The sequence below is a fragment of the Sarcophilus harrisii genome, chromosome 1, assembly GCF_902635505.1.
Source record: "Sarcophilus harrisii chromosome 1, mSarHar1.11, whole genome shotgun sequence".
Classification (NCBI taxonomy): Eukaryota; Metazoa; Chordata; class Mammalia; order Dasyuromorphia; family Dasyuridae; genus Sarcophilus; species Sarcophilus harrisii.
In genome coordinates, this window is record NC_045426.1 from 456,409,204 (window position 1) to 456,424,730 (window position 15,527).

The window sequence follows — 15,527 nt, forward strand, 5'->3', positions numbered from 1 at the left end:
ATATGATATCCTTCTCCTTCCGTTAAAGGCAGATCAGCAAGTCCTGTAATTGAGAATGTTTTGTTAATCTTTGAATCCTTATATTACCAAATAAACATGAAAATAATAAAGCTGAATTGCTTTTAAATTATTTTATAGTTCTGATTTTGTTCCTCCATTTTTTTCTACTCACTCACTCTTCCCATTCCTATTATTTCTCTTAATCCTCACAACCTTGGATCTAAAAATTCTTTTCTATCCTCCCAAGGAATGGTATTCCTGTCTTGGTCTGCTTGAGAGTACCTAGAATAGGATCATGCCCCAAACTGCTATTTTTCATGTGAGGAAACTGAGGCTCAAAGACAATTGTCCAAAGTTATAAATGGCAACTTGAATCTAGATTCATTGATTATAGTTTTCCACTATGCCATATTGCTTTCTCTCCTCCTCAATCTTTCAATCCCTTAATTTCTGTGATTTCTGCTCTATACCCTTAATCCCCACCTTCAACCCTGGTTAACTCCTACCATCTGACTCTTTTGCTTCTACTCTTGAATGATTGAATTCTACTTCCTGCTAATTGGAACTTATCAAAAGTGAAATGAACTACTTCAAAAGATAGTGGGTTCTCCCATATCTGAGATTTTCAAACAAAGATGGGATGGCTACTTACCAGGTATTCAAAAGATAGTGGGTTCTCCCATATCTGAGATTTTCAAACAAAGATGGGATGGCTACTTACCAGGTTTATTGTAAAAAGAATTCTTTTTCAAGTATAAGTTAGATTAGATGGCCACTGAAGTACTTTCCAACTCTATTTCTCTTATTATCCTAAAAGAAATCACAAACTCTTACAGAAGTATTTCTGCTAGCCTTAGCAACATTTTCCCTCTCTGGAGAGCTATCACATTCCTTGCAATGGATGTTTCAAGTATTCTCTTATGTCCTTAAACGCTCAAGTCTACTTCTATTGAGTGTAAACTTCAATCCCAAAAGATGATCTCTTCTCTTAATTTACTGAGATCACTGAGACCAACAGATATACAATTATCCCTTCCATATATTTTGGGGGAAGGGGGATTAGAGAAACAGCCCTCTGGTAATTTGGAAAATCCAGGTAAATTTTTTTGGCCCTCCTTTCATAGCAGAAAAGAAGTCTCATTTTTTAAAAAAAATTCTTTCTTTTATGTGGTGTTTACAGTTTTTATTGTAAAATGTGGGCTAAGTATTTGGGCATAGACTCTATGTCCTCTGCTGCTCTTTGTCATCTGTAGCTTTCTCAAAACCTCCCAAATTCCCATATAATTTCTTATGCCAATCCAAGATATATTAAAACTGAAATGGGGTAAGTCCCAATGTGGAAGGGATAACTGTACACTCCTCCAACTGTCTATAAATTGCTTACTCTCTGTACCAATGTCCCTTTCTCTTCTATCATAGTATATTTCATCATCAAACCCTCTCTGCTCATCTTCCCTTACCTTATCCAGATAAAAATCATTTATGTTCTCAAAGTTTTCATATAACTCTGCCTGACCATATTTTTTTGCAATTATCACTCTTCCTCTAATGTCATAGTTATTTGCAAATGTCTTTTTAGTCAAAGTTCTCTAAGAGCAGAGCCCTTTCATCTAACTTCTCCTGTGCTTAATATGGGGTCTTAAATAAAATAGGTACTTGATGTCTGTTGTGTTAAAATTAATTTCAAGAATTCAGATTAACCCTCATTTATTACTCAGAACTACTCCTCTTTGCCTAGTTTTAACAAAATGTAACCTGAGAATCCTGAAACAACTTTTTTTTTTCCTTTTTCAAAAGATTAGTGGTTTGGTCACTATATTTTCTTTCTACTAGTAGAGATAACAATCTGCCCCTCTCCTAATCCTCAATGCCTTAGTTAATGGCCTTCATAGATTACCCGGATCAATTCATTAATTCTCCTGTGGTAAATCCTCTGGAAACGGATTGTCCCACACTTAGCTAGACTAGTCTCCAGAATTCAAACATACCATCCTCTCCTGGACATACTGAAATTAAATGCACTAACCTGTGTGTCATCTCTGGAACAATTTATTAAAGCTCACTCCTCTTAACCATCAGTTCTGGAGGGATTTTAAAAGACATTCCTCCAATTGTGATACTTGTCAATAAAGAGTACAGGGTATTATTCTTTCTTCAGGCAGAGTATCTCAACAAACCATGAAGACTCTGCCCACATTTATGAAATTGGGTGAAAATTGTGGACATTCAAATGATGGAAAAATAGATTGAATTTTTCAGGCAGGAAAACAATATATTAATTTTGCCAAAGTAAATTGAGATAACCTAAGGGGTTCCATCGTATTTGGTAATTAAAATAGGTGGTAGATTAAAAAAATTACAACATGAATCTTTTCCTCCCAGAGATGAATATACATATCAGTTGCAGAATCAAATATAAAATAGTCCTCTTCTATTTTATTTACCAAATTAAATTTTAAGCCCATAACAAGGACCAAATTTTAGTGATTTTTAAAGTTTTCATATTCCTCACTACTGTTAAATCATGTGAACAAGGAATAAACGTCCACTTAAAGCCTTACCCTAGAGCCTCATTGCAACACAGAAGTGACTAAGAAGAGAATGAGTTATAGAATCTATAAAGCTGGAAAGACTTTAAACATAAGTTTTGAGAGTGGGGGCGGAGGGTAAGAGGACAAGAGTGGGCAGTAGGAATAGACTCTTAACCCAGGACCAGCTTTGAGCATCACTAGAATTCTGAGCAGTAGCTAATACATTGGGGTGAGAAATTTGGAATGGGAGGAAAGGTACAGAAGGTACTCATAAAAGAAACTCTTTTTTTGGACTTGGCGGGATTATGACCTATAAAGTGGAAGGAATGACCATCCTGATGAAAGTGGGAATCCTTGAAGCAATGTTAATGGGAAAAAATGTCTCCGCTGCATATAGTTAGTGGGTTCTTAAATTACCAATCAGGATTTAACTGAACTAGCATTTTGTTTTATATTAATTAAAAAGTTTTCAAAGTAACATTATGACATAGCAATCTTCACTTTTAAAAATACAATAATACATTTCATAAAGACATTTTAAATTTTATTATTGGAAACAATGTATTATACTGTCTTATAGTGATTATCCCAATCATACTCATTGATGTTTGAACTTAAATTTTGATTGTAAGTGATTATTTTTCTCACTGCTTTCTGTGAGCAAAGTTATGAGAAATGAAAAATGTGCCACACTGTTTTGAACTAGAGATAAATTTAGAAACATAAAGATATTTAGATAGATGGGAGGGTGGGGAAATGACACTAGCTAAGAAAAATAATTACCTATCTGAATGATTTTTGTAATATTATCTGCTGTTTTTTTAAATGGCATTGTGTATATAAATTTATGACAAATAAGAGGAACCAAAAAAAAGTAACACTGGAAATTCCCAGCTTTATGAGTAGAATGTCCAGTGTTACTTTATTTACAAGAGGTAGTGAACTTAATTATTTGGAAAATAGTGTCTGCTGCCTGGATGCCATCCTCAACAAAGTGATTTAAGTAAGAGTTAAGAAAGAAGCTGAAATATATTTTGTGTTTGGGAGCAATTGGGGTGGAAGGGATGGTGGTATAAGACTAAAAGACCTATTAAATGTAGGAAGGGAGTGAAGAACAGATTTCAAAGAATTCAGAACACTGAAGTGATTATTTTATATTTGATCCTGGAGGTGACAAGGATCCCCTAGAGTTGAATAAATAGGAGTAACACGGTTGTACCTATACATTAGGAAGATCACCACTGTCAGCTGATGGAAGATGGTCTGGAGGAGGAGAAAAACAATCTATGTAGACAAGCCAGAAGGCTTGTGGAATAGTTAAAGTATGAAGAAATGAAAACCATTGTAGTAGCAATGTCTAGGAAGAGATATAATAAAGAGATAATAGAGAGAAAGAAATGACAGGACTTAAAAATGATTGTATAGTGGGGACAGAATTAAATTATTTCACTAATAAATCCAGAAAGTTATTAATAAAAGGATAGTCATTTAGCCATCTCTCTTAAACCAAAGGCCTAATTTGGTTTTTAAAAGCAGTTTCATGTGTATTTTTCTTGTAATTTGTCCCAATCTCCAAAAAACAAACAAGCAGCAACAACAACAACAACAAAAAACCTACAAGCCTTTGACTCTATTTTATTATTTAACTTTCAACAAGGGGAAAGAAATATGAGTCATCAGCTAACAAGCAATACTAATATGTATGCAAATAATAGTAGTCTGACTTTGCTAGGTTATAGTCATTGACAACCTGCTATTCTGAAAAAAAAAAGTTGAAGAAGGAAGTAGAAGAGATGTTTCATTAAATTGGGTCTCTGATGTCTTATAAATGATTGCCCTTAGTCTTCATACCAGTCCTTTTTCTTTATCTCTCTTTTCCCTCTAAAATGCACCTCTCTTATAGCCAAGAATCACATTTAAGCATAACCAGGTAGGATAAAGATTTTTGACTGTTGGGATTGCTATTGCACTATAAATACAACCAAACAAAATAATTTTTAGAGATTACTCAATAGCCATAGAAGTAAATCAGTTCATTAAGTGGGTATCATTTAGAATTCTATAAAATATAAATCTCTAATAGACTATTAATAAGAACAAATGACATATCCTTCCAGCTATCCCCATAACAGATAATTTGGGGTTTGACACTGACATTTGGCTTTCTTCAGAAACCCATACAGGTGGCTGATAACCATTAAGGCCTGCCTCACTCTTTAGACACAGAAGAGGTCCATGATGGAAAGTGACTTGGACCATCTGTTAGTCTCCTCTTTTTTGTTTAGAATACCTTTGAATCTTGAAATGAGATTAAATTGAACGAATAAATGAGCATTTCAAGAAATGTATGTGTACTGATTTTAAACTTTGCTTCACACACTCCTATGGCTCCTTTATTAAAACACAAAATTATTGATACCCAATCTTACAAACAACATTATCATAGTGAAAGGAAACTTTGCAACTCTCAAAATCACTTTGCTTAGGGTTTTGTGTTATTGTTTAGTATCATTAACTCTTTTGGTCCCTTTTTAAGTATTTGATATCAGTAATTATATACATTATTTGAAATACATCTTACAACTTTTTAAGTTGAAACTCCCAGTACATTTCATGCAACAAAGTAAAAGTTCTGAGAAAGACACTTGCATCGACTATCTTTTTTTTTCACATAATTCTTACAATGTATATTTATTCTGAAGAATTGAAGTCCTGAAAAATGTCAGGTGTCGGCATTTATCTTTGTCAATGTTATGTTTTAGTCATTTTAAATAGGTACAAATATAAGGCAAATAACACTAATAAAAAGAAAGGTTCAATAATATACTGAGAAACATTCACTCAATATACAACTCTCACTCTCTGAGAACTGGTGAATTGTTATTTAAATTAAAATCCACTAACTGCCTGTATTAAGATTATTTGACAGATTGGGGTGTTGCTGAAAATGCCTTTTTCTTATCTTGGTAATCTTTCAAAATTGTCTGTGGAAAGTAAAATAATATTTGAAGTACTCACTGTATTTATATTTGGCTATCATTTTTAGAAAGCAAAAAAAGTATGCATTCAGCAATACCCAGTATTTTGCAAATATATAATTCAGCAAACTTTTTTAAAAAGGAAATCCTCGTACACTAAATAATCAATTTTAAAAGGATCATTAGCTGACATGTTACATCTTAAAGATGTATGTATGAAAAATGATCAAGAAATATGCATGTGTGTACATCATATTAAGTTTTCACAATCTAATGTATTGTTATAATACTTGTTTTAACAAAATTAATATTCTCAGAGCATTACTACTTATTTATATATTTAATTAAATTGTTTGCAAACTTAAAAACAAAGAGGGAAGTGGAAGTGTGTATGTGTGTATGTTCTCATGTATATAAATACCTTGTGCCTTTTCCACTCTTTCTTTTAGTGTGGAAAACTGGCTGTGTGTATTGGAACAATAACTTTAATGAAGAATTTCTATGAAGGGTAAGGGATAAATCTGACCCCTAAACTTTGAAAACTACGCTTTTGAATAATTCTGTATTTTCAAGATAATATTTCTGTGCTTAATTTCCTAAGAGAAATTTTATTATAATTTGTTAAAAGTTGCAAGTTATCTAACTCCCTCCCATGATAGGAATATTTTTCATTTGAGGGTTAGGGTCAATGCAAACATTTATTGGAAAAAAATTCCTTAAAACATTTCTTTAGCAGAAATCATACTTCTTTAAAATGTTAACTTTCGTAGTTTGAAACATTTGAAAATAATGAATATTTTAAATCCATGAACTTTATTCTGAAACTTTTAGGGAAAAGCAATCCTTGCTTTAGATAACCATTGACATGCCATGTTAGCATTTGGTAAAGATGTTAATTTATGGTTGGCTAGCAGTTTATGGCTGTCAGTTTTTTCAGTTTGGTCTATCTTTGAAATCTATCTTGCTTTTTTTATTTTAATCTGAGACAATTATATAAAGATATGGTTACATTTTATCTAAAATGTATCATTCTGCTATAGCATTTCAAATTATTCACACATCATAGTTCTTATATGTGCATATATGAATTTAAAAATACAGCAATAAAAGGCTTGAAACAGATCATAAATTTACTTCATATTTTATTACATGTCTCTGATTCAGGTTGAGAAGACAAGGGCAACTATGATCTTTGGGAAAGATTTAACTCTTTCAGAAAATGAGAAAAGGAATAAAGTCACTGTATATAATTAAGTAATTATATACATGGTCACGCGTGCTAAAGTGACCCTTTGGGGTGCTTTTTTTTTTTTTACAGTTAAATTGGAGAGTACAGTCTAATCTTTCACGTAGATTTCAATATTAATTCTTATAACTCGAATCAGGGAGCATCCAAGGGAGAGGAAATCTTGAGGGATCCGGTAGCCCAAATTCTGCAAATTGGAAACTTCTGGAACCTACTGATCCCACTAACAAAATCTAGTGATTGGGGGAATTTAACTCATGCCATACCTCAGGGAAGGAGACTCAGTTTATATTGAGAACTTGGTGGCTTTCCCGAAATCCGAAGTATGGCTTGTCTGCCCTTGTCCTCCTTATGAAGCAAACAGCTTCAATACCTGGGAAATCCACTCGGATGCTGGTTTTGTAGTATGTGAAATCTTCTGCCTCAGACTTAGAGAGAGAGTTTGAGGAAAATGGAGAAACCTGCTCTTAGTGTTTTTTAAAGACTGAATAGATACTGCCTCTGCAGGGAGGGAGAAGGTTCTACCAAGGGATAGCATGAAGGCGAAGGAAATCTTTCTGGGTGGAGAGCACTATAAGGAATGGAATGAAAAAGATATAAAAGACGCAACGCTGACCTTCTCCAGTACGAATATCAAGGCAAAGAAAGAGAAGTCTGCGAAGGCGGATCAAGTGGCCGTCTGTCTCTGTCTGCTACCGCTCTGGGTGCAAAATGACGTGCCTGTCCCTGGCTAGGCATGAGACCTTAAAGATTTGGCATCTATGTAGAGACAGAAGAATGTCACGCTGGGATAGGCTGTCTGTCTTCGAACTTGTCTTGCCCCACAGTCGGTGTTACTTATCAGACATAGTGCTTAGACCCAAGGAATACCCAGTTACATTTTTTTAAGCAAAGTTTTAACCACCCAGCAGGAGTGGGGGAAGGGTGGGATACTCTAAATGATAAGTCAAAGCCTTAGAGAAAATGGCTCTTTTATCTCTGCCGGAACAATTGTAACCAAAAAGATGCTAATTGACGTAAAGACGCGGGAGCGCGTAGGTATTTTATTCTCACTACTGCATTTTAATTAAAAAGAAAACTTATTTATCTTACTTTTAGAGACTCGAATTTCCTCTCGGCTCCCAAACCCAGGCCCGGCGCATTTTCATTAAAGGCTTTAATAGGAAAAGTTCCTTGACCAGGATTCATTATCTCACCCTTTTCAGGCACACAAGTTCCTTTACCCATTCACTTATTCATTCCAGCAAATCGCTGCGAAGCGCAGTTAGCAGGAATGCGAATTCTCATAATTATTTTTCAAAGTCTGGGAAGTGTATTATCCCTTTTTCTAGTGGTAATTAGTTACCATAGCATCTAATACGCAAATGTGCCCAGAGCACACCATTAACAGTTAAACGGAGGATTCAATTTAACAGATGATTATATCTTTCATAAGTCATTACATTGGAAAAGTCAATGTCACTCATCCTGGGACAATCGCGGGATTCAGGAGTGGAATGGGGATGAGGAGAGTGATCGGTGTTGAGGAGAGAGAGAACAACCCTGGCAAATTCTATGGGGGGGCGATGATTCTAAGAACGGACACGGGATTCTCTACTAGATAGAGTGATGTAGGTCTATGTGGGTTGGGTAAGAGGATCTTGAATTAAAAGAAAAATCCGGACAAGGTTTTCAAGAGGATATTAAGTGACCCATGGAAGCAGCAAGGGTCAAACACGCACGCACACACACACACACACACACACACGCCACAAAGAGGGAGGGAAAAAAAGGTAAGAGAACTTTTATCTGGAAAGATCAATTTGTAGGTCTTGGTCAGTAATGGTACAAAGCTGAAATTTGTTGTCAACACCCAATGACAGAGTGGAGGTGATCTGAAGTGTAATGATGTGAAAATCAGGAACTGGTCTTCTGGGCCTTTTCTGTTCTCTCACTCCCTAAGATTAAAAATAAATAAATATCTAGATTAATTCCTGGAGAGATGTGACATGTGGGAAAGAACCGCCTGGCTAAAACAGTTCTTTACTAGGTTTCTCCTCCGTTAAACTGTCTTAAGCTGGCAGAGGGCAGCCTCGAAGCAACCAGGTATCGATTCACACCTAGGAAACATCTCCATGAGAACATAGCATCATAGTAGTTAGTTTAAACAACCTATAGTTAAACATTGTTTCATAAATTAGGAGACTAATTCTACAGATCTTACCCCGCGGAGAGGCAAATTTCTAAGCGTCAAGACAATCAGAGAAGAATTTGAGAGGAAACTGCTTTTTATCTTAATCCTTCGCTGTCTTCTCTAAAAGATGATGCAAAGGAAACTTTTTTTTTTTTTTTTTTTTTTTTGAGACAGAGAGAGGAAGGGGAGGAAAGGGGGCGGGGAACGTCTGGGAGGTAAAGCCACTTACAAAGGATGTCTGCAACCGGAACTAAAAGACACAAGTTTAAAGCACCAAAAGCCCATACTTCTGGTCACTCCACTTTTAATGTATTTATTGAAAGTGCCTCATGCAAGTAACTTCTTGGGTTGGGAAAAGAGTTCACTTGTCTGAAATTAGTTAAGAAAAAACAAAAGTGGCTATTATTATTGCTTTTCAAGGTAATACCTTTATCCAAGCTGTTGTGACATCTCAATTCAACACCCCTTAACTGCTCTCTCAACCCCCCCCCCCCCCCAATCTCTTTCACTCTGGTAGGACTATACTCTGCTAGGAGGAGGGGAGAGGGGAACCGGGAGGGAGATAGAGAAATTTTTTTTTTTTCTGAACACTGTGATTTGTTATTCACTACAATTTCTAATAGTAATTGAGCAGCATCATGACTACAAGAGAAATATTTCAAGGAAGGTTCTTGTAATGAGAAATATTAAGCAGTAAATCTTGCAGCCGGTGTGTCCCTTCGCTGTTAATATGCAAGGGGGGAAAGAAGGCCGGCTGGTGGTGACTGCGGTTAATTCCTAATCAGAATGATGGACAGCAGAGACAGAACAATACAAACTAATGGCTGTGTTGCTGATCACTTTACCCCTTGATTAAAGACACCCAATTATGGCGCAGAACAGTGTCGTAATTATGTTCCTTAATCACATCCAGGAGGTTTAATTGCCTTAACGATGTGTTTCATTAAATGAATTTAGGTATTATAGTCGACAGTTTTCATACACAGTTGTTTTCAAATTAACATAATATTAGACATCGTCATGGAAATTGTTTTAATAATCATAATTAGACGCACCCAGGCTTTGTCTGGTAAATGTTGAGAGACGGGTCTCCTTGCGCCTGGGGGCTGCTCTGCCCACCCGTCTGGGCCCCCTTCCCACAGTTCCGTGGCCCTTTACAGTCATGTTTCCTGAAAAGTTACAGGTTCTGATTAATCCTTTTTGATAGCAAGTGGAGCAGAAAATATTGCACTCTCCTCCCCCACACTTCTATTACATTTGATAGTATTTAGGAATATCATTAAGAGATGAGACTAAACAGACCCAATGAACTTAGTATATTGGGTCCAAATGAAACACAGCAACATCATCATCACTGCCACAATCACTACCATAAAAAGAAAGTAAATAATCTGTATTTGTGATCACTACTGGAGAATAGATGGGTGGCCAAGAAACCTATTCCTTTCTTAGACTCCCATCCTCAGATTCCTTTACCAGTACAAAAGCTCCCTTCATATCACCACTCGATGTTCACTATGTACACCCTCAGTTATGTTCATTTATATTTATAAATTAACCTGATTGATTCTCTTGGCACGAAAAGAGATGGGTGGCAATAAACTACTCAACCTCTGAGAGACTTAAACCCCCTAACTCTTGACTCTTACTCAATTGGGGTAAAAACTGGGTAAAATCCTCAAAGAAAGTTTAATTTGAACGGCGAAGTACCAACTTGGGAGTTCTATACAAGCATCTGTTACTTGAAATCTCCATCTCAAATGTTAAGATAGTCTCCCCGGGTTCTTTCAGTCCAGAATCTTCGGGCTTTTTCTCTCATTATTAACCCCCATTTAGCTCTTCTCCAATAATTCAGCCTAATGCGATTAAATATCAGAGTGGGCTTAACAGTAATGATGTTTTTCTGTTCAAGCTTCAGTTTTTCATTCCCTGAAACTCCTTTTTTTTGGAGGCGTGAGGTGAATGGGAGGGGAAGGATGGTGGTCGTTTTCAGGCTAACTACCAGGAAAAAAAAAAAAAAAAAACATAGATATGAGTTCTCCTTCCACAAAGCACAGCATAATAAAAATGTTTGTTCAAAATATTTTAATAAAGATTCTTTCTGACATAGATACACATACAAATGATCATACATAGCTGTCATATTCTGATTGACCTATTTAATATATATCACTCTTTACACAACCACGACCTGCCGACAGAGCCATCAAGACTTCTAGTTTACCATCCTCCTGACAGAGTTTATATTATCTGTAAGGAATGGAAAATAGCAGGGCTCATTTTTTTTTAAAGAGATTTTCTTGATTTCCAAGTGGCAGAGAGGCAGGTACTCAGCCATGCAAACTAAAACTGAAAACACTTTGGATAAATAGCTTTTTCTTGTTCTTCCTTAATTTTATTTTATTATTATTTTATTATTTTTTAGAAAAATAACAAAAAATTCACACCTTAGGCAAACCAAACGTCTTTGAACTTAAATAATCTTCCACAAGTAAAATAAGTTTTATACATATTAAAAGGAAATAAATTAGACTTTCTAAAAATGCACAGCATAGCCTGGAAAAATATTTGCTTGGCAATGTTTTTACTTATAAGTTCTATTGCTGTGATGCCTTGTAAAAGTAAATCGCTATTTCCCTTTTAGAATGCAAAGAAGAAGCCCCTTTCAAAAAGTGATCAATTCATTCATCAATTAAGAATACACCTTTCCTGTAATTTTTGGACTGAAGCAATTTATTAAAGCTCAATTTAAATACAGGGATGATGCAACTGAAAAAAATTCAGATGACCTTTCATAAACCTAAATAGCTCTGATACATTAATATTTCTGTTTATACGTTGTTGGCAAATAAACCTTTTAAACACTTGGCACACAGTATAAGTTAATCCATAAAACAGAATTTTAGAGGCATTAAAAAAAAAATAACCTGCACATAAGACCCGTGACCTTAACACATGATAAATACTGTTGGTGTAGAGGGGTCCTTGAAGAATAACAAATAAATATCATGTATTGTTATACATCATTGCAAAGTGGAAAGTAACAAGGTGCACATAAACATTTAAAAATGCAAAATACTTTCAGCCACACGAGTCTTTAAAGTCACTCTCCCTAAAACTTTGCATTTTCACAAAATTAGAGTTCAGAGACAATAAAAAATACAAGTCTTTCATAGCAACATGTAAGTCTTTTTTTTTTTTTTTTCCACTTAAATAAGTCTACTTTTCAAGTTTTTCTCCTGGCTCAGAATCAAAAATTATTTTCAAGTGCCCTTTCTGATTTGTCTGAATGAATATCCGGTCTGCCGTCCCACCCAATCCCGACCCATAAACCCCTCAGTCCTAACCAAATTCATAATTATTAGTAGGATTAGTGTTTTGCTTTAAATAAATCGTCTCTCCCCTGATTAATAATTGAGACATTATCTCTCAACTCCCACCCCTCTTCCATAAAAGGCGACTTATTACTTAGTTGGCATAAAAGTCACCACTTTTTCACGAAAAATAAAGCCACCCTCCTCTCCCCCATGAATTCCACACACCCCATCCCACAATTACCCTCCCCCCTCTCCCCCCGCAAAAAAATTAATAATCCACGGAGAATCCGCAGAAGTTACGGCCAAAGTCCTGTTTGTCTCTCTGATTCTTCATGTTGGTTCACTCTTGCTGTGTTGATTCAATGTTTTGCAACTATTGGGGAATAAAATAAAGATGAAAAAGGGAGGGGGAGACATAAGATCTTCTTCCTCTAGCGTTTGGGTAGGTTTTGTGTGTTTGTTTTGTTTTTAAGGCTTCTCCGTGCACTGTTTGCAGAGGCTGGAGGAGACGCTGTTGAAAAGGGCGCACTTCTCCGGACAGGAGCCGGCCGGGGGAAGCCCGGCGCTAAAGGGATAGCCAGCTGCTTGCTCGTAGGCGCCTAGGGCTGGGTGAAGCGCAGCGGCCGCTGCTGCTGCTGCCGCGGCCGAGCTAGGCAGTGAGGCAGCCGAGATGGCCTGGCCCTGGTTGAGGTAGGCAACGAGCCTCCTCATCTCCTCCAGGGCCTGTGCCTGCATGAGGATGTAGTTCTTGGCCAGCAGCAGTGTAGCGATCTTGGACAACTTCCTCACCGAGGGGCTATGCGCATACGGGATCACTGCCCGCAGCTCGTCCAGCGCGTCGTTCAGGTCGTGCATTCGCCGCCGCTCGCGGGCGTTAATATTGAGCCGCAGCGCCTTCTGTTCTTTGGATTTTTTGCTGCTACCGCTGCTGCTCCCACCGCCTCCCGGACCCCCCGGGGGGCCGCCACCTCCACCGTGGTGGTGATTATTGGAGCAGCCCTCGGCTGCTTTGGCGCCCCCGGGCCCCCCCACTCCCCCTCCTCCTGGGGAGGCCCGGGGTTCGCTCCCACCACCACGAAGCACCAGCTCGCAGCGCCCGTCGCTATCGTCGTCGGGGCTCTGTTCGCCACCGCTACTCTCTGCTACTGAGCTACGGCTGGTGCTTTCGCCGTACTTGAGGCACAGGGCTGCTCCGGCAGGCAGGCTATTCAGACTGGGGTCTCCCCCAACTCCAGTGGAGCCCACCAACAACCCGGGGACCCCCACCCCTCCTCCTCCTCCACTGCTGCCACCACCTCCTCCACCACTACCACCTCCTCCTCCACCACCACCTCCTCCTCCTCCTCCTCCTCCTCCTCCTCCTCCTCCTCCACCTCCTCCTCCTCCTCCTCCACCGCCGCCGCCGCCGCCCGGTGGCGGCAGCAACAACCCTCCCCCCTCCGGGTCGACAGGTTCGAAACAACCCAGGGGCGACGAAGAGGACGACGCCTGGCGGTCCCGGGGCGGTGGCAGCGGCGACGGTGGTGGAGGCGGCGGTTGCTGCTGCGGCGGCGGAGGCGCCAAAGACAGGTCCATCCCCGGGGGCGTGGAGCGGAAAGCCGACTCCAGACGCTTGGCCGAGGCTGCGCTCAGGGTCTTGTGCAAAAACAGGTCCTCTTCAACCACAGCCGCAGCGTTGAGGTGCAGACCGCGCTCCATAGCCTGACCCCCAGCTAGCAGTCTGGATCTCCGCCGCTAGCCCTTTAGCCGCGACCCTCCGCGCGACCGCCGCCTCCTGCTAGGGAGTCAGCAGCCGCCGCTGCAACAGCAGCAGCAAGCACTGCTGTAGCCGCCGAGCCTGGGTCTGTGGACTGTTCCGGTGTCAGTCCGGGCGCTCCCGAGAGCCCTCTCCCCTTCTTTCTTTTTCTTTTTCTGCCTTCCCCAGCGTTCTCCTCCTCCTCCTCCTCCTTCTTCTCTTCTTTTTCTTCTTCTTCAGTCGATTGTGCTGGAGGCTGGAGCTCAACATGTACCGCGGCCGGGCATGATGAGGGTGAGAGGGAGGGACCCGGAGCCGGAGCCGGAGTCGCAGCCGCTGCTGATGCTGTGAGCCAAACCGGCTCTTCTTCCCACCGTTTATCTTGCTTGGATTCACCTCCAAGAGATTTGCGGACCCATCAACCAGCCGCTGCCACAGACGGGGGAGTCTTTTACATCATTATCTCTGAGTAGGTTATTATGAAGAAGACTTGCCTGTTGGGACAGAGCTTTCTACCCAATCAGGTTAACGTTTTAATTAATAGGATTAAAACGGTAACAAACAATCCCAGGCGCTATCTGGCCCTGAGTCTGAATAGTTTCATTCCCTAGGTCTGAAGACAGGCAGCAGCTAGAGCTTTATAAAAGGCGCCTGCTCCATTATTCTCCCTGCCATCTGTATACACAGCTTAACGCATATGTTTGCAAGGCGTTGTGTCCTGTTAGTAACCCAACAACTGCCTTTAGCTTGACATGTGTGGCGACTTTCACTCATCAATGAGCACACTAAAAGCCCTACTTAGATCTAAGGATGTTCTTTGCCTCCTTCAGCAAATTGCAGATCTGCACCACCGAAGCCAGAGAGCCCCACTCAACACTGCCCCCCTCCCCCTACTCTCATTCCCCACCCCCACTCCCAATCTCTCCCTAGTGCTCATCAGACTTCTGCTAAGTTACCCTTCCAATCCAGAATTACACTCCACCCCTGTTTACATGATAACTCTTATCTGCATTTGGAGAAGGAACTCGAGAGGAGGGGGAAAGGGGTGGGAACCAAAGGCAGGTGAAATGAGCTGATGGAGGGAGAGGTTGATGTACTCGAAATTCTCCCTTATGGTTCCAGAAGATCGTGAAATGGGAAAACACTCCCTTTTCTCCCTCCCCCAAAAAAAAACCCCACACAACTAGCGCGGTCTCCCAGCTTCTCTTCCTTTCTTGCCCCACTGCAAAATCAATGCAGACTAAAAGACCAACGTGATTTTATAGTTTACTTCTTTTTCGTATTTTTTTTTCCTGCTTTTTGCAGCCATGACTACATAACCTTTGAAGAGGTAACGATCAGGGAGCACACGCCCTCTAACAGAAAAACAAAACTGATTTCTCAAACTTTGCTGAACATCAGACTTTTAAAGTCACTTCTTTTTCTTCACTTCATACAAAGTCAACTTTGCCAGAGGTCAACTCCCCTAAGCCTCATCAAGTCCAAAAAGAGTCCGCGCTATTTATCCAGAAAGATAGTGTCCACACCACCATGTAATCCATTCATGG

General features: G+C 39.4%; 1 protein-coding gene across 1 annotated transcript; it reads right to left on the minus strand.

The window, feature by feature from the left end:
• Positions 1-10,998: 10,998 nt before the first annotated feature.
• Positions 10,999-14,846, minus strand: BHLHE22 (basic helix-loop-helix family member e22). Its single transcript, XM_031946353.1, has 2 exons — positions 13,559-14,846; positions 10,999-13,519 (listed from the first exon to the last, which is right to left on the minus strand). The coding sequence occupies exons 1-2, from the start codon at positions 13,941-13,943 to the stop codon at positions 12,714-12,716; spliced, it is 1,191 nt and encodes a 396-aa protein (XP_031802213.1). The 5' UTR covers positions 13,944-14,846; the 3' UTR covers positions 10,999-12,713.
• Positions 14,847-15,527: the final 681 nt, after the last annotated feature.